At 46.0% G+C, this 19,433-nt stretch overlaps 1 protein-coding gene across 1 annotated transcript in view; it reads left to right on the top strand.

The window, feature by feature from the left end:
- JCAD (junctional cadherin 5 associated) overlaps window positions 1-19,152 on the top strand; it is a 37,634-nt gene extending 18,482 nt beyond the window's left edge. Inside the window, 3 exon segments of the mRNA XM_055334539.1 lie at window positions 7,907-8,331; window positions 8,334-11,681; window positions 16,501-19,152. Of these exon segments, the coding sequence (XP_055190514.1) occupies window positions 7,907-8,331; window positions 8,334-11,681; window positions 16,501-16,535 (3,808 nt within the window). The 3' untranslated portion in view covers window positions 16,536-19,152.
- The last annotated feature ends 281 nt before the right edge of the window (window positions 19,153-19,433 follow it).

Here is a 19,433-nt window from a genome sequence, read left to right as displayed (position 1 = left end):
GTATGGATTGTTTGAGCTGGTGAGCTCAGGAATACACAGTGAAGGTTCCGACCCCCTCTGTTTTCCATTGGGTCTTTGATAAACCTTTCTTCTCAGATGCCTTGTCCTTGCTGGTCAGCCCTGCCACCATCCAGAAGTGCCTGGAGCCAGTCCCCTCTCCAGCATGCACTCTCGCACTGCTCAATTGTTACCAGTTCTTCCCAACAAGAAGCAGGTTAGACCCTTTGAACATGTGACTTCTAGAAGAACAGCAATGGGAAGAGGGGGGTACCTCTAGGATTGATGGAAGGCTCCAGCAACACAGCCTAGAACTTCATTTGTCTGGGAAACTGGGTCCTCATCAAGAGGAGCATTGTAAGTCAAGTTCCTTCTTTTGCTAGAGAATTGGGTCCATTAAGGAAGCCAGGAGGTACTCAAGTGAGGGCACTGGATGGTTAAGGGGGTCCACAGAAAGCCCTGAGTGCATCTTCAGTTCCAGTTCACTCTGTTTCAGAGATGATGATACCTCTGAGTTCTTGACTAGGTACAAAGAACCCTAGAGGGTCTAGCTGCTGTACCGATGTGCACTTGCTATACGTGATGGTGGAAGCAGTGTCCTCATCTGTCTACGCAGACGCGAGACTAGTTCCTTCCAGCCCCTTCTGGCCCTGGCTTACCTTCTTTGGTGGCTGCCTCCCCCACTCTTCACTGCTGTAAGCTTAGCTTCTTAGGCACAGAGAGCACTCTCCACATGTCCACATGAGCACAGTGGGGGTGGTGATGGAATCATGAAAGAGAAGCAAGAAACTGGGGTGCTTTTTTTCATTATTGATGATGACACCATATAGACTGCACTGGTGAAGATATTTTCACAGTAAAAGTGTGTCCTTATGAAAGAGAAAACAGGAAAATTCAGTATTTGCCTCACCTATTGCATTTATGTGCAAGAAAAATGTATCAGAGCTTGCTCTTCTTTCTGCTTTGTTTTAATAAACTAAATATTGGTTTGTTCTCCATCATCATTGTGGAAGCGGGTGTAGCTTCTTCCTTAGAGACCAGCTATCACCGGAGGGGCAGAGTCTTGTTATGACAGTCAACTATATCATTATTTCCTGTTATTGTGAAGGCCCATTGATTACGACTTTGAAAAAGACAATACAGATCTAAAATAACCATCACATAAGACAAACACTCAGCTCTTCTGTCTTTCCTTTGTGCCCCTCACCTCCTTCCTGGGACGATGTGAGGAAAAGAGTTTCAAAATGATCTGTGCCGCTGAGAACTTATTTTAATTGAGTTAATAATAGTAGTAATTGTTTAAAAAAAAAGAGGGCTTATTGTGTGTTAGACACTTCACTAAACAGTTGGAATGTATTATCTCATTAAGCCCTCCCAACAAACTTAGGAAGGAAGGAACTATTCCCGTCCCTTGAGTATAAACGAAGAATTGGAGACAAATTGAAGTGACGTTCTATTGTGGAAGGCATAGGCTGGAAAGCCAGTGTCCGGACCAGGTGCTCACACTCCCCTGGTAGCATTGCCACACTTACCCTGTTGGCCACTGAGAAGCCTAAAGCCACTGATGCTCCTGTACCCTTTGTGGAGCCACAACCATGACCATCCTGTTCACCTGGAGCAACCCTCCTTGGATGCAGGCACCAACTCTTCTTTCCCTGCTGCCCTGTCTTCCTGACAGCTAAGAAATTCATCAGGAGGTGACTAGTAACCAACAGTAAATAACAACTAATAATTCTTGTTCAGATTGAATTTTTGCTGATAAGCAATATTGATCCATAATGTTTCCAGAGCAGCCTTATCTTTTCTGACTGATCTTTATGCTGCCCTCCATGTGTGAGTCTTAATCTTCTCTTGACCTTGTATTTCCCCTTTCCAAAATTACATTTCTATTACCCTGGGTCAGAGGATTATTTACACAGTATATTATATTCAATATACCAAGGCACACTGAAAAATAAAATTGCAGGCTTCCAGGCCCAGAGAGCATTAAGAGCAAATCCTGTAGCAGTAGATGGCTGACTCCATCACAGAAACATCAAACATCTCACACAGGGACTGGTGAATATGAGCCACTCTTAAGAGATGCCCCAATGCCTCTGCCAATCTAGTAGAAGAGAGCTTCTCCTTCGAGGTGAGGAAGGCTCTTTAAGTGACCTTTATGCTCAGATTATGCATCTGGGTAAGATGGACCCATCTGGAATAGGGAGTGGCTTCTGAAGGAATAGTATTGGCAAAGTGCTACAACTGTCCCCCATGTCCTGTAGGATGTGACCATCTTTTAGGCTGGTGGGCTTGCCAACTGGAAGAAATCACAGGACCTGGAGTCTACTTTAGTGGAACCTCCCACCCTCCACCAGGACCTCCACAGGGAAGCACAGTTGGCTAGACTTTGGGATCTGCCCCTGGAGAACTGGGTTCAGGACTTCGTTCATGGAAGAAGGAGGACATCTCTCCCATGCCCACCAGTATCAATGCAGAGCTAGGCTGTAGTGTGCCTGGATGATAACAAGTTTGGTGCAGCTTCTAAGGACCTCGGGGTCCAATGAGAAGACAGTCCTGGGGTGTGTGAAACCATGGTTACAAGTCATGTCAAATATTGTCATTCTATGTAGGCTTTTACTTTTTTTTAAAAAAAAAAAGGCACTATTTTCTGTTTTGGTTGAAAGTGAGTCATGAGTGCGCTAATAGAAATGTCTTCTAATTTTTTTCATCATTACCTTTTATACAGCGAATGGGCTTGCCTATTTTCCTCTGGACATGTTGTTTTTCACATGTTCACATTTCAGATATTTTCCAAACAGTTTTTATCAGTTGTCTTGTTGATATCATGTCTCTTCTCTGTGATAAGGCGTGGGGCTGTTAGCAGCTGTAACGTGTGTCTCACCTCTGTTGTGCTTTCCCAGGGGCTCTGTATAAAGACCTGCTTGTCTCTTTGAACTTGTCCACACAATTTTTTTGAGCTCTTAGATTCCACTTTGTTTTTCTTATCTTTTTCCCACCCTTTTCCCCACATTAATACGTGTGTTCAGCATGTTTTTGTAAAACGTCCCATTGTTCACTTTTTTAAGATGTGAATTATTAGGACTCATTTTTTTAAAAAGAAAAACTTGATCTCATCTCATTTCCTCAAAGGTATGAGAAAATCTGTTCTTGGCTTTGAAGCCACGTGAGGGAACACACAATTTAATGGAGAATGGACATCACATATCGAAGCCAGTAGATATCCATGCTTGATAACTTGTCTGAGGGAGAACTGTAGCGGAACTTTTACCATGTGGAGACCACTTGAACCTGTCAGAGTCAGGCTCATATTGGGTACAGGATAGATGTTTGTTAAATACGTTCCTTAGCATTTTCAATTATATAGATTATTTAATATTTCTCAGATGACCTGTATTTACCTTAAATTGAGATTTTGGTGTGTTGTACTAATAGAAAAAAGTTGAATCCAGAATGCTTAGCCATTTCAGTTGGCTCCATAGGGCAGTTTTGACAAGGTGAAGGTGATACAATGTAACCTTTTTATGTGGGGAAGAAAATGGATTAGGTCTGACTGTATTCTTGCCCTATTTATATCATTCTTTATTTGTCTTCTGATCATGCTCGTAGCACGTACATAGACAAATAGCACCTTGGGATTCCAGCCACCTCTGGGCACTTAAGCACACCACATATTTACTGAGAAACCAGAATAATCCACTCGAAATGAGCAAAAGCCACACAATGTGGTTTTTCTTACAAAGTTGAGTGCCCCAGGAAAATGTTTATAGGCCTATAAGCACTAAGAACGGTACTCATTAAAGCCATGTGGTATATAAAGCCCACTCACCATCTGCTGAAGAACAGAGGCAAGAAAGGAGATTCTTTACTCTCTCTTAATTGGGTCCGTGGCAATTGTCACTTCTTATTAAGTTGCAATGTTTAAGTCTTGCCCTTGGACCTGCGTAGAGCCTATGACCCCACAATCAGTTCATCTTCTGGTGTTTCTCAGGACATCTATGATGGACAGACAGTCACAGAGGACTTACTCAGGGAAAAGCCTGGAGCTTCCAGAGCTCATGCTGGCGACTCGCTGGCTCACCAGGGTAGGGGGTGGGGGCCGTGCGAGGAGGGTGGAGATGACGGCTTCCACCTTGACCAGTCCTTATAGAAACTGATCCAAGAAGTGTTCTGCTAAGCATTCAAATCCTAAGTGCTCAAAACAAGATTTTGATAACAACAAAAGCAGCAAGACTGCTGACACTATGTGTAAGTAGTAAATGCAGGGGCGCCTGGGGGGCTCAGTCTGTGAAGCATCTGCCTTCAGCTCAGGTCATGATCTCAGGATCCTGGGATTGAGCCCCGAATCAGGCTCCCTGCTCAGTGGGGAGTCTGCTGCTCCCTCTCTTCCTCTCTCTTTCAAAAAAATAAATAAAATCTTTAAAAAAAAAAAGTAATAAATGCAGAAGCATTTTGATTGCTCGGTGGCAAATGCTTTACCTCACATTGATTTTAAATATTTTCTGCTTTTTCAACTCATAACTCAGCTTTGCTTTAAGTGGCTGCTTAAAAAGTTATCTGGAGTGGGGATGGGAGCAGGACTTGAGGCAAAGAAGTAATTCCAAAATACTAACTACTACTATTACTACACTAATGATGGCATGCCTTGGAGATGTTGCTGCTTCAGTTACCAATTTTTTGGTTTCCCAATCCATATTAAAGTTACATGTACACCAGACAATAGTCTATTAAATGCACATAGTGTTATGTCTAAATAAGCAGAGTATATACCTCAATTTAAAATATTGCCAAATTGGGGCACCTAGCTGGCTCTGTCGATAGAGCATGCAACTTTTGATCTCAGAGTTGTGACTTTGAGCCCGGCATTGGGCACAGAGATTACTTAAAAAAATAAACATTAAAAAGTTAAAATATTGCTAAAAATGCTAACCACCATCTGAGCTTTCGGCAAATCATCCTTTTGCTGGAGGAGGATCTTGCCTTGAGGTTGTTAGCTGCTGAAGGTGGGGGTGGCTGTGGCAATTTCTTAAAATAAGACAGCAATGAAGTTTGCCACATTGACTCTTCCTTTCATGAACAATTTCTCCGAGAGATGTGATACTTTTTGATAGCATCTGACCCACAGTAGAACTTCTTTCACTGTTGTACTGAATTCTCTCAGGCCCTGCTGCTTCTTTATCAACTCAGTTTATATGATATTCTAAATTCTTTATTGTCATTTCAACAATCTTCACGGCATCTTCACCAGGAGCAGATTCCACCTCAAGAAACCACTTTCGTTGTTCATCCATAAAAAGCAGCTCCTCATCCATTCAAGTTTTATCACAGGATGGCAGCAATTGAATCTCATCTTCAGACTTCACTTCTAATTCTTGTTCTCTTGCTGTTTCCACCCCATTTGCAATAACTTCTTCCACTGAAGTCTTGTACATTCAATCTGTAAAAAATATAATATCTGTGAAACACAATAAAGTGAGGTATGCCTGTAATGTCATCATCATAGATATTCGCTCTTTATTGACCATCCAGGCTCCTTCCTAAAGGACAGCAGCCTCCATCAAGTGTGTTGGGAATGGTCCCCCTTCAGCCTGTCCCTGGAGGTTACTCCCCTGCCTCCCAGGCCTCCCGCTGTTGCCCAGAACCAGTGGCCCCAAAGCTCCTCCTATTCCTACCACCCTCCCTCCATTGTCCATCAGCTGAAAAGTGGGCTGTGTTGTAGAAATCGTTTGGAACCACAAATGACACCTGAGCACATGAAAAAAAAAAAAAAAAGCTGACCTCACTTGTAATCAATGAAATGCAAATTAAAACCAATCAGAAGTTATTTCCACTTATCTCATAAGGAAACAAATTAATTGTAATAACCAGAGATGGGAAAGGTCTGGCAAGATTGGCTCTCCTCTGCACCACAGGTGGGAAAGTAGATTGGAACCGCTGATCTAAGGGCAGATTTGACAATAGAGATAATATAAAGCCCCCGATCTATTAATTCCTTTTCTAAGGATTTATTCTAAATAACCCGAGACCTGCTTAGTGTTTGCAAGCAATAGCGTTTCTCATAGTGTTTTAGAATGTCATCTACAGAGAGGCCCTTAAAGTAATCCTGTATGTATGATACAATACTATTCATCTGTTAAAATTATTCACTTGAGGAATTTTGCATGACATTGGGAGCTGTGAAATGGAATGGCTACCTGAATGGGCTTTATTTAGGGCCACACTGACTGCATTTGAAGCTGTCCCTACAAACTTCCAGGCTGTGCAACTTGGGAGAGATGTTAAACCTCTCTATGCCCCAGTCCCTTAAAAGGGAGAACAAACAGTGGAAATACATACAACTCACTTGGCATCCTTCGCACAGTGCCTGACACAGCATAAGTGCCAAGTGCATGTTACTGTTAAGTGACTTACCATCTGTGCCTCAGTTTCCTCCTCTGTCAAACGGGAATGACAGCAGTACCTGTCTCAGCGGAGTGAGGGTGCGTTAACAAGCAGGAAGCACTTAATGTCCCCAAGAACCCAGATTCCTGGTAGAGAACCAAGGCTTTTCGAAAATCCCCACCCTCACCCACACCAAGACTACGGGATATATATCAAAATAACAGTTTCTGGGTTTTCCAGTGTCATCGTCCTGGTCTCTTGTCACTTAGCAGCTGACTGTTTCTGTGCAGGGTTAACAGGGCTGTTCTGATTTCCTCCTCATCTGCCTTAGAACAGTGATTCTGAACTCTGGATGATGTCGGAATACACTGGGGGTGTGCTGCTTGCTAGACTGGTGGGCCTTGGGCCTTCATATTTTTTAAAGGTTCACAGGGAAATTCTGACGTGTGGCCAGGTGATGGGCAGCAGGCTGGAACCAGGCTGGCATTTGGTGCTACCGTGTCCTGCCTGGCAGGGGGTTCTGGCGTATGGACAGAGCCCCTCTTCTCCGGCTGAGTTTCGAAATCAGCCCGAGCAGTTTTTCCCACATCACCTAAGGTGAGACTCCCCTGGAGTGCTTGCTACGAATGTGGGCACCTGGACCCTAATCCAGACCTACCAAATCTGGATTTTTACCCGAGGGACTTGGTAACGTGTATTTAGTGAGCCCATGGGGAGATTCTTGCCATCAGGGAATTGCAGGAACTCTGACGGAGCCATGGTTCTGTCCAGCTGCACAGTGGGCATATCTAAGGTGCCCGAGAAACCCAGATGCCAAGTCTCCTGCCTCTGGGACTCTAGCGTGATGCAGCAGGGATGCTGGCTGGGCCTCAAGACCTGGGAAGTCCCTCTAGAGTCTAACGTGCAGTGATGATTCTCAGAGTGGGGTGCTGGGACCCCCATCACCTGGGGACGTGTTGGAGATGCATACTGTAGAGTCTGATCTGAAACTGCTGAATCAGAAACTGGGGATGGGACCCAGCAGTCTGTGCCTGAACAACCCTTTCTCGTGATTCCTGCCCATGCTGAGGTTAAGAACCACTGCCCAAGGGTGGGGTTCTAAAAAGCCGGTTCCCAGACAAATTCCCAGGAGACCTCAGTGGTCAGGACTCAGGGGGAGAGTGGACTCCCAGTGGCCCATGACCACACTTTGAGAAATACTACTCTCGAGTTGACCCTTGTTCCCTTGGGCATTTGAACATTATGAGAGCCCTGACATCTCTCAAGTACCACCAATGTCCTGATGTGTTTGTGGGCAGCCTGTTGCTGCCACTCCTAGGCCCTTGGTGGCAAAACACATGGCTGCCTTCCAACCATAATTAGTGGGACATGTTTTCTTTAAAGTCAATAAGTACTTGGGTTGGGAATACATTTTGCAGAAGCACTGACCTGTGTTTGACTGGGAGCACCAGTCATAGAGCAGACGAAGGAATGCTTCTCCTGCATGGGTCTTCCCCTGCTATAACTTCTGTGCCTGTCTGTTTTGTAGGTTTTACCACCAGCCCGTACTAAGGTGGTCCTCTCAGCCCCAGACTGCTCACGACCACGCCTACTGGAGAAGAAGAGGACAGGAGGTTGGTGGCTTCCTGGGGCCAAGGAACCGAGAAGACCTGGAGGGCAGAGGAATGGCCCAAGCCCACAGTCTGCCTGTCCACATGAGGGAAGGTCCATGGGAAGTTGGAGGAAGGACAGAGAATGTGATGAAGAAGGCAGTTTGGGAAGAAGAGCTGAGAATGGCAGCACCTGCCAAGTGGCAGACTATAAGCCTTGAGAGCTGGCACCAGCCAAGGAAGTTAGGGAGGCAGATGTCTGATGGTGACGGGGAGAGACTGTTTCAAGATCTGTACCCATTCATGCAAGGAGAACAGGTGCTGAATTCTCAAAGCAAAGGGAAATCCCAGTCCTTGCCCAGGGTTCTTCCCCCGAGGGCCTGAGTTGCATGGAGATTCCCATTCCACTGAATGATGGACATTTTCCAAGTGTTCCTAAAATGCCATTTTACCCTCCAAATTGTGCCCCCAATTTGGAATCCACAAGGAACCTCGAGAAGAGTGGCTCCTCGGCCCCTTTGCCCCGGCCCAAGTTTGGGAGACCCCTCAAGCCTCCGTCCTACGACTCTCACCAGAACTCCCGAGTGGGCATGGAGAGCAGCGACTCTCCGGATGGTCAGCAGGCAGACCTGTGCGCCTCCTACCTGAGCAGAGCTAACGAGCCCAGGCTGGAGCTATGTGCGTCCGACTCCGGCTTAGAGCCTCCGGTGTACGTGCCCCCGCCGTCGTACAGGTCACCGCTGCAGCACATCACCAACCCCTACGGGGACGACGCGGCCCCCAGGCCCGTGTGTGCTGGGCCCCGTCAACAGCAGCATCCCGCGGAGGTGCCCAGTGCCGGGGGTCAGCCTCCTTCCAGGCCGCTGGGAACCGGGACCGAGTATGGTGCGAGCCCGCGCTCTCCTCGAGCGTTCCCTCTACAGCCCCGGCCAACCACCGCTTATGACAGCTCTGTCCTGTATATTCCCTTTGATGATCCCCGGATACGACATTTTAAACTAGCCCAGCCCCAGGGTTTCCATCCAGAAACACAGGCTGCTGAGATGTTGTACAGCTCGAGTCCGGGTACTGCCCCAGCACCTGCTCACGGCAACAGTCAACAGGACGGCGCCGTCTTGAGCCCACGGAGCGTGAGGACCCCACCAGGCAACGCCAGCAGCTCCGCCCCAGCCAGTCCTGGTCCCCGGTGGCTATGGGGCCATCTCCCCGGGGATGCAGAGAATGGCAGCTTTCCTGACCAAAGAGACCATGGTGCTGTGAGAGGACAGTGGCCTGCCGTGGGTGGCAGCCCGCGTGGCCACCCAGAAGGCCCGGCCCCCTCCCCAAGCCCGCAGGGTGAGAGTACCTGCGAAACTCGAACCACGCTCAAGAAGTTTGAAACTGGGATTCAGACCAAGAAAAGTTCAAAGAAAAAAATGAACGAGACGATATTTTGTTTGGTTTCCATCCCAGTTAAATCCGAATCACATCTGCCAGATATAGATACCAACAACAATGACTTAAAACAGAGCTCTGATAAAAAGAATAGGCTTGATAAGAGCCCGGCTTTGCAAGAACAAAGTCTGCTGAGCATGTCTTCCACGGACCTGGAGCTGCAAGCTCTCACAGGAAGTATGGTTGGGAGAACAGAGTTCCAGAAACAAGATCTGGGGGAACCAGAAGAAGGGAAACAAACAAATGACCTCAGATTCCTTCACCCTACAAAGCACAGAGAGCTCAAGTATTCTGGCTCATGGCCAGGGCACCAGTACAGAGATCAGCAAACACAAACCACTTTCACCGAGGACTCCAAAAGCCCTCTGCCCCTCCCATGCGAGAAGCCGGGAGGGTCCCCAAAAGCAGTACTGACACCCAGATTTTCAGACCCCATTGCCTCTGAAGCTCACCTGCCTGGGGTGTTAGCTTCCAGCCACCAGAGCCAGAGGCCACATGCTCATCACCTGAAAGGTCAGATGTCCCTCAGCCCCTCCAGCAACAGCGCTTTCTCGAAGACTTCCTCCTGCATAAGCCACGCACCTATTCTGAAAGCAGGGCCCACTCAGCCGTGCGTGGATGGCCGTGGCCGCGACGCCAGCCCTGTGCCCCGGGGCGAGGTGGTGAAGGGGGAGACCACCGGCCCCTGCAATAGTCAGCAGCTCTTTGGCCAGTTTCTCCTGAAGCCAGTGAGCCGGCGTCCCTGGGATTTGATAAGCCAGCTGGAAAGTTTTAACAGGGAGCTTCAGGAGGAGGAGGAGAGCAGTCACAGTGGCAGTGACAGCAGCGAGGACAGTGACACGGAGTGGCGGTGTGAAGGCCACGTGGACACCACCGCCAAGAGCCGGGGCTTGGGTGAGGCAGGCCAGGTGCAGAGAGCTGAGGCTGCCCTAGGGAGGCTGGCACCCGAGGAGCCCGGGCCCAGGTCGGGAAGAGTGAAGAGTAAGTCCGAGAGCTGGAGCGAGGAGCAGAAGCTGGGCCGGCCCCACGTCCCCCCTTGGTCCCTGGGCCCCGTGACGGTGGTAGGCGGAAGGGCTGCGGCCTCACTGTCTCCACGCACCAGCCCGGTCACCGAGAAAGGAGACCAGGAGGCCGAGCACAGGATGGACAAGCCAGCAGTCAGCCTGGGTCCTGTGAACGCAGTGATGTCCTCTAAGTCCAGTGACACGAAGCCAGTGCTCTTGTCTGAGCCAGCTGAGCTAAGGCAGCCCGGGGAAAGTCAGGAGCTGCCCGGCATGTCCATTTCTGGTGGGCCAGGTGCAGCAGCCCCTCGGAAGGCTGGTGGTGGAGGGGAGCAGGGCCCGCGGCTCCCACTCTTTCTTGCCAGCAAAGCCCGAGGACTGTCAGCCCCAGACTTGAGGTCTGTGGGGCTGCTACCTGCACCAGAGCGGAGTGCCGAGAAGTCAGATGGCTCTTTAGGGGAAGCGAGTGCCATAGAAATCCCCCCAAATGAGTCCCTGCAAGCAAGAGCTGCAAGGATCCTGGGCATCGAGGTGGCCGTGGAGTCCCTACTGCCAGGTGCCCAGAGAACAGGGCAGAACGAGCACCCTGAGCCCGATGGAAGTGTCTGCTGGCCAGAGGCCCCCAGGAAGGAGGCTGCATCCAGCTCAGTGCAGCCAGATGACCCCGCGGTGTCCACGGACGCCTTCTATGGCAGGAGGAAGTGTGGCTGGACCGAAAGCCCTCTCTTTGTAGGGGAAAGGGACGGTGCCCGTCGGGTTGCCCCGACCGCTGAGCATGTGAGTGTGGACAGGACTGTCCCCAGCAAAGCCCCCAGTCCTGAGCCTCAGCCCAGCCGCCAGGAGTTCACATCCTGCGATCACAGGGACATGGAGACAAAACCACCCTTCAGGTCCACTCTGTTCCACTTTATAGAAAGGACCCCGAGCGTGGCAGGCGCAGAAAAGAGGCTCAGAAGCACTTCCAAAGTGATCGAAAGTTTACAAGAGAAACTGGCCTCCCCCCCTCGGAGAGCAGACCCCGACCGCCTGATGAGGATGAAGGAGGTAAGCTCTGTGTCTCGGATGAGGCTCCTGAGTTCCCGGAGCGCCGACTCCGTGGAGGAGGCCGAGGACCTGAAGGCCGAGAGGGTGCCACCTGGAGGCCTGGTATCTCCAAATGCGGGGGACCTGAAGGCCGGGCATCCCCTCCCTGTCTCCAAGGGGGCCCCCTCGCTGGAAGAAGACAGGCATCCAGCAGCACAGAGAGAGAAGACTGTCCAGCAGGACTTCTGGTGCCCAGGTGAGGAGGCAGGCCGCAGGCAGGGCTCAGTATTAATTTGATGGTCTTAGAGTATAAAAAACACCAGGTCGGGGATGCCTGGGTGGCTCAGTGGTTGAGCTCTGCTGTCAGCTCAGGCAGTGATCCCAGGGTTCTGGGATTGAGCCCTGCATGGGCTCCCTGCTCAGTGGAGGGTCTGCTTCTCTCTCGATCTGCCCCCACCCCTCCCCACCTCACATTCTCATTCTCTCTCCCTCCCTCTCTCTCTCTTTCTCTTTCTCTCTCTCTCAAATAAATAAAATCTTAAAAAACAAAAAGCAAAAACAAAAATACCAGGTTGTCAGATGATGCAAATCCTGTATTGGTAAAGCTGAGTTTGTGAATTATCATACCAGAAGATTCTTCATTTTATAAAGAGTCATCCAGAAGCTTTCCTTAAAAATCAGTATCCCGTGGTACATCATAAATGATTATGTCTTTATGGAAATTACCTATGCAAACAATTATATACAATTATCTGTATAAATAAATCTTAGGTCCCTGACTGTGAAGAGGTAAATCAGTAAAGTATCCCAGCTTTGGTGCCACCCCTTGATGAACCTTGTAGAGACCGTGCCGTGCCGCACATGCTCTGCACTCTCTCCCAAACAACATTCACCTGGACCACCTGCGTGTTCTTTATTAACCTAATAAGAAAGAGATACCCAGATAATTAAATAAACTACCCAGCCGGGCTGCTGTGTCTTAAACCGAACCTTCCAAAGTCCTTTGTCCCATTTTATCTGTTTTTGCTACCACACCATTTATGAAACTTTAAAAAGGTTTAGTAGATAGAAGGAACAGTTTGCACTTTCTCAGCACCCCACCCCTAAAAGTTTCACCCATTAGCTCTGTCCCATAAGGTCTCCTAAGGTCTGAGGGCTAAGCCCAGGACAGAGGGCACCCCCTGGCCTTTGGGCCTCTCCCTTCTGTCACCTTAATGCCTTCAGAGCTGCTCCAGGTCAAACCACCAGGCAGGTTATCAGGGGCAGCAACGGGGATTGTCCCCAAACAGTCTCACCCTCTCAGCTCTGATGCAGACAGGCATCTCCATTTCCAGCATTTTCTTCAGAGGCTGGGCAATTAGAAATCATTTATGCTAGCACTGATTAGAAAGAAGAGTGGAGGTATATGTCAGAAGGCCTGCATCATAAACCACACACAGGGAGGGACCTCAGATCATTCATTTAGACCTTTTTACAGCAAGGGGGAAACTGCCCTTGTGTGTGTGACCATGCTGACCCTGGGCCCCCAGCCCCCCTCCTGAGGCAACCCCCAGTGGGGCAGCGCCCCTACTCCCTCTTCTCTGTCAATGGACAAGATCACTTGTTTCAGCTAAAAAAATCCAGAATTTTTGTTCTGCAAAACATCCACGTGGCACTTTTTAAATTTTCCCACGAATGCAGTATGATTCTTAGGAGTGTTGGCCAGTGTTGCTCAGTTCCTTACACGAAATACATTATTGAAATAACCCATTTGTCAGGGCCCTCTTGGATCATCTGACTTGATAAAGGTCTTTGCCAAGAGAACACTAAGATGTGGAACTCTTGCCATAATGGTGGGGAAAAAGTGTTATACGACCCATTTTTTGAGCTGTTGGGATTAGGCTTTAGCTCTAATAAATGGGTCCTCTCTCCTCCCATGCAAAATATGCCCACTCGCTTTTGAGTGTGAGTTAAAATGAGTTTCTTCATCAGTCTGGTCTCATCCTGAAGATTGTAAGGATTTTTAAATGAGGCAAATCCTGTTACCAGTTTGTCAAGATTTCTCTTTCTCAGTTCATGGCCACATATTTCAGGGAATGTTTTATGACATGAAACTTCTAGTTCAATAAAGCACTCCCTCAATTTTTAGCTCATTTGGCATGTGAAGAGGGTTTAGATCATTTGGTACGTGAAGAGGGTTGGACAGGTATCTGCAAACATGTAGGTAATGCCAATTTTAATGTTAACCACTAGGAACACCTCTTCCATTACTTTTTTTTTTTTTTAATCTGTAGTTACTGGGCAGCCCGGGTGGCTCAGTGGTTTAGTGCCACCTTCAGCCCAGGGTGTGATCCTGGAGACCTGGGATCGAGTCCCAGATCAGGCTCCCTGCATGGAGCCTGCTTCTCCCTCTTCCTGTGTCTCTGCCTCTCTCTCTCTGTCTCTCTCTCTTTCTCTGTGTGTGTGTGTGTGTGTGTTTCTCATGAACAAATAAATAAAATCTATAAAAAATAAAAAATAAACTGTAGTTACTGACATTTAGTAGATATTTTTCCCCTCTTCTCCATCTGATGCATTTATTAATACATAATAAAGTGACCACAAATCTAAAGGCAGAGAGCTGCTCATGATGCACACAGTCCCCTCTGGCACTCTTAAATAATGGCAGAGCAGGACACCATTAGGGACAATTTCATGCAGGAAGAGGAGCTCGGGTGCACCTCCTTCATGTGATGGTCACCAGGTGTATCCAGAATCATTTTGAGAGGAATGTGGATCATATGACTATGACAGTCAAACTTGAGATATCTTACCTTCTCCTCACTGTTGCTTCACAAGTGAGAATAAAGCCTTGTTGCTTTTTTTGCTGATAAACTCTGGGACATGTTTTCTTCTTGATATAGTTTATCATTTTATACATAAGAATCAACATCTCCATCCCCCAACCCACCCCTGCCCCTGTCATCCCAGTGTGTAGGAACCACTTCACTATTCCCGAATTCACAGCCCACTTAGAATTCAGATTTTGTTCTGGAATATGAAAATAAGTTTATGCCACCGTATATCTAACCCCCGCCCAGCATACACACATGCACATGCCCTTCCACATGCAGTGATCCTTGAAGGTGGTCCTTTCAGCTGATATCTTTTTAGTGGTCTTTTGGGCCTCTGGCTAAGAAGTCAGCACCTTAAAACTTAACTCAGGTGACAAAATGCCATCTCTGCTAGATGGAACGTGTTCCAGTTTGGAAGTGTAATCTTAGGAACTGGTAGTGTTCAGAACCCTGGTTCTGTCAACCTCCGTGGCATACTCTATCCATCTGGGCGCAGGAGGAAAACAAGGAGAGACTGCTTTGGGCCCAAAGGGGTGCATCTTGGGAGGGTGTGAGATGCCAAGCAATGCCACTCGTGGGAAGGCTGAATGTAGCTCTCCAGCATGTTGATGCACAAAACACCCACAAGGGCAGGCCTTAGTGTGTTGTCTCTACCCGAAATCCTGCCCACTGGAACCAGGATTCTCACTACTCAGAGTAGCCTCTCTGTCCTCTAGATCTCCACATGCCAGGATGGTAGCTCCTGGTCATATGTGGGGCCTTGAGCATTTGAAACGGGGCTTATCCAAACTGAGGTGTGCTGCAAGTGTAAAATACATACCAGAGTTCAAAGACTTAGGATTAAAAAAAATTTTTTTAAGTTTCTCAATTTTTATATTGATCACCTGTTGAAATAATAATTTGGATGTATTTGGTTAAATAGAATATATTATTAAAATTAATTTCACCTGTTCCCTTTTACTTGCTTTATCACACCTTCTAGATAATTTAAAATAATGTTATGTGGCTCACATTATATTTTTATTGGACCTACACTGTCTATGATTGGCAGAAGGAGCCCATTGTTCTACAGAGTTCTTTCCCTGGCTCCCTGGCTCCGGGCCGTTAGCTGCATTAGTAGGGCTGTGGGGTGTGGACTTGTTCTGCAGAGGTGTCCCCCTGTACCTGGCCCGAGGTGAACTGCTCGGTGCCCACTGGATGTAACCTATGCTCAATAGATGCTCAGCGTCTTTCTGGCCTCTCACCGGCTGGAAGTGACCACCCCCCCTCATCTCCAGAGAAAAAAACTGTTCTTGCTCAGAGGAGGTCCCCCTCCAAATCCACACACAATGAGGCTGACTGAGCACAAAAATGTAGTGCTCAGCTGTTCATATCGGATGTTATCACACTGGGTGTTGCTGAGTGTAAAAAATCAGAAGGCAGCCAACCCACTTGAGCTCCACTTGCTTTTAGCCACGCGGGCACTTGGTGCAGCAAATCACATTTGGGGAGGAGCAGGCTGCTTGCTTTTCCCAAATGCAGGCACTGTTGTCCTATTTGGTTTGTAATGTCTGACTCAGCGCTGTAAGCAGGGTCTTAGCCATCACAGGTGTGTCGTCTGGATAGTAAGCATATCATGGCTAAGCTGAGACTGTCTTAGCAGACATGGTAGGGCGTTTTGCTGCTGGAGAAATTGGGATCGGTACGGCCTTCGTATTGCACAGTTGTCCAGGCACATTTAAGAAGAAATCATTTTACAATAGTTTTTATAGCTGTCAAATTGTACCAATCCTAGATTTCGTGTTTTCTTTCTTTCTTTTTTTTTTTTTAAAGATTTTATTTATTTGAGGGAGAGAGAGAGAGAATGAGTAAGGAATGCGGCAGAGGGAGAGGGCGAAGCAGGCTTCCCACTGACCCAGGAGCCTGATGCGGGTCTCGAACCCAGGATGCAGAGGTTATGACCTGGGCTGAAGGCAGACACTCAACCACTGAGCCACCCAGGTGCCCTACTAGTGTTACATTTAAAGTTGAATGATGTTCCATTTCTCTGATTAGGTAGTGACCAATGTACCAATTGTACAATGTACAATGACCAATACAGTGTCCTTTTAAAACAGCCTTTTGATGATAGTTTCTTACTCCTCAGTGAAAACCATATTGTTTAAATGTCTAAGTGTTCACTTTACACCTGTGAATTTTGTTCCCTCAAAATATTTATGTCTGAGGATTGAACAGAAAACACTCTAATTGAATATACCACTAATCTTTTTTTCTCTTTTATAGATTCGTATGACCCTAGCAGAGTGGAGAGGGTGTGAGGAGATGCCAGTGAAGCACCGGATCGCTAGAGTTTACTAACTGGGTGTCCTCTTGTTTGGCCTGTCCGCCCTGCCTGCCCATGTGTTGGCTGGCGCCTGCTGGCTTGTACTGTACTGTCGCATCCTCTACCACTGCCACCAAGAAATTCACCATCCCTCTAGAATCACTTTGTGGAAATAAAGCATTAGTCTATTGAAACCATCTGTTTTTATAATATGAAGAGTTAATGCCTGTATGTAGAGAGGAGTTGCATAAACTCTCCTTAGTGATGGATTTAGCCAAGCTGGTAAATAGTTTGGTGTTAATCTGGTTCCATGTAAAATTCAACCGGGAATGGTTTTGAAGGGACTGTGAATGTCATTAATTCCCCTTTGCATCTCCATAGCCCGTGGCCCATGCTCGTGTTAAGGAGTTTGGGACTTGGGCCAACTGCCCGGCATTCCAGCACTTTGAGTTTAGGGGAAATGGGATGAATCTATATGCCCGTTTCTAATCAATTTGGCCTTCTGCTGCTGCAAGTAACTCTATTTATAAATAACTTGCCATCAGAGAATAAAAGCAATATCTTTTAAGTTTCTAAAAGATTAAAAATTGTACCATAATGTATTCAGAGTATTATTTATCTGGCGATGAAATACTTTGATCATTCGCAAACATGCCATCGTCTGCTTTGCCCTCAGTATTATCTATTTTTATGTTCTGTATGGATGTTTAGAAATTCTTTATATGAAAAGTAATTGCTGGTTTAAAATAGACCATTTTAACAAAGTAACTATATTTCTTTTTACAAAAATGCTATTTTTCTATGATGTAAACAATTATGAGGTGGCAGATTTTTAAGGAAGTATTATTTTATTTAAGAGTCTGTATCCCTTTGTGTGAGAGGAACCCAGAAAGGGTTCACATTTGCTTTAAAGCACACACCCCTTACCCCTTCACAGCTCAGCTACTTGTATGTTATCTTAAAAAGAGATGTCAATATAGACATTGTATTACAGGGTTAATAAAATGAACTTTTCACAAAGATGCTTTCGCAAATGTAGCTGTAAGGTTATATTTGAAAATAACCCTCTCAAAACCAGCCAACATCCTTACAACTATTTTTGCTGCCATATCCACTAGAATTACCAAAAAACATAGTTTCATCTCGGTATGTCTGTGGGGATCTCCCCTGAGACGATACTTTCCTCTCCACTGCCCCCTGCCCTTTTATGAAATACTGTATTTTTATCTAGAATGATCCTTAATTATTAGTCTCTGCATATTTTTTAAAAGTGCTAGAGACATTATATATATATGCCAATACAAAAGTACTACGAGGCCTCTGTATTCTACTGTGTTTACTATTGCAGTAGCCTGCACAAATTTTAAGCATTTTTATGCATTTGTCCCTTCTTTCTAAGTAGGGTATCTTGTTAGCTAACACTTCCTGAATGGTTTCTTGTCGCCTTCCTTCCTCTTTCCTTCCTTCCCTCTCTCTTTTTTGAGAAACCACCTTCTCTATTTTTAGATGTTTCAAATTCGTAAAATGTAAATTGTTGGGTGGTCTGCAATTTGGCCTGCAAACAACTCCGACTGGGCTTTCATGGCCCATTTTTATCTGTACCATATGATTTTATTTCATAAAAACTTCATGTATTTGGACTATAATAAACAACACAGAATCTAAGTAGTTCTGAACAGTTGTTTCAAATACACTTATCTGCATTCTTGGTCCTTACCTCTCTTAAGCAGTCTTCTATTACTTGTTTCCAGATTTTGGCTCTTGTGAAAAGTTGTACTAGGCTCTTGCTTTCCCAGCAAATGAGATGGGCCAAGTCTTAGCATTAGGAATGGCAGAAACTTTTTCCCCAGGAAAAGTTTAATAGGGAAGAGGTCAGTTACTCTAATAGTTGGTGAATCACTCAAGTCATCTGCTAAAACCAAATGAGGGTGGCTACCTGGAGGTCTTTGTGGGATGTGCTTCCTTCCTTAAATTACAAATGAAAGAAGGTGAGGTGTACATATATGTATGTATGTACACATATAGAAACATACATATATACATGTCTATTAACTCTACTCTGACTTCTTAAATTTGTTGATCCCATCTAAAAACTTCTTTAAATGAAAGTAATGAAATTTTAGCTTATTCCTCAAGAGAAAGAAAAGGATCCTGAAGAGAAAAAACAGGGTAACCTATGTATACCACAAAGCAATATAATGATGGTCTTCTGATTTTTATTCTAAATTGTACCATCTTTCTGAAACCATTCTGAATTTTGTTGAAATTATCAGTATTTCTACTTTGAACCTTAATTTCTGGACTTAAGCCTGTATATAAATCTTTTTGGTGTGTGTTGGGGGATAACTTTGACAATTTGAGTTTTAAGCTTGCACATTCTGAGGTAAATAATACATCCTGTAATCCAAAATAGCTTTCCCAGAAGTTTTGAACTTAATGCTAATTATTATTTTATTATTACTACTTCTGATGCATATATAACTCTCCATTATTATTTGTGGCCTGAAAAAAAAAGTTCTCCTATCTTGTCCTTGTCATTGTTTTCTCATATGTATGCTAACTGTTGGTGTTTCATGATTTTGGGCTTATGAAATTAAAAGTTCTACCTTTGACCATTTGGACTAAACATTACATGAGGAATTGCCTATGAAATTCATTTGTATTTTTTGATTTGCAAAAGAAGGGAAAGAGAACATGTTGGTAATTTGGCTCTAATTACCTTTCTTTGAAGAAAATTTTCAGGTTGCCAAAAACCAGGTATCTTCATTATCATTTTCGACTCAGGTTTCTGTGGATTGCAGGAACCTGCCCACTAAGGGGGGTGCAGTTCTTGGCGCATGTCTGCAGAACTCTGTTCCATGCTGCCTGTCACATGGAATTCTTTAAAAGTCCC

The sequence above is a fragment of the Nyctereutes procyonoides genome, unplaced genomic scaffold (assembly GCF_905146905.1).
Source record: "Nyctereutes procyonoides isolate TBG_1078 unplaced genomic scaffold, NYPRO_anot_genome, whole genome shotgun sequence".
NCBI classification, from domain to species: domain Eukaryota; kingdom Metazoa; phylum Chordata; class Mammalia; order Carnivora; family Canidae; genus Nyctereutes; species Nyctereutes procyonoides.
Note: the sequence above shows the minus strand (reverse complement) of the source record. Positions and strands in the feature narration are given on the sequence as shown.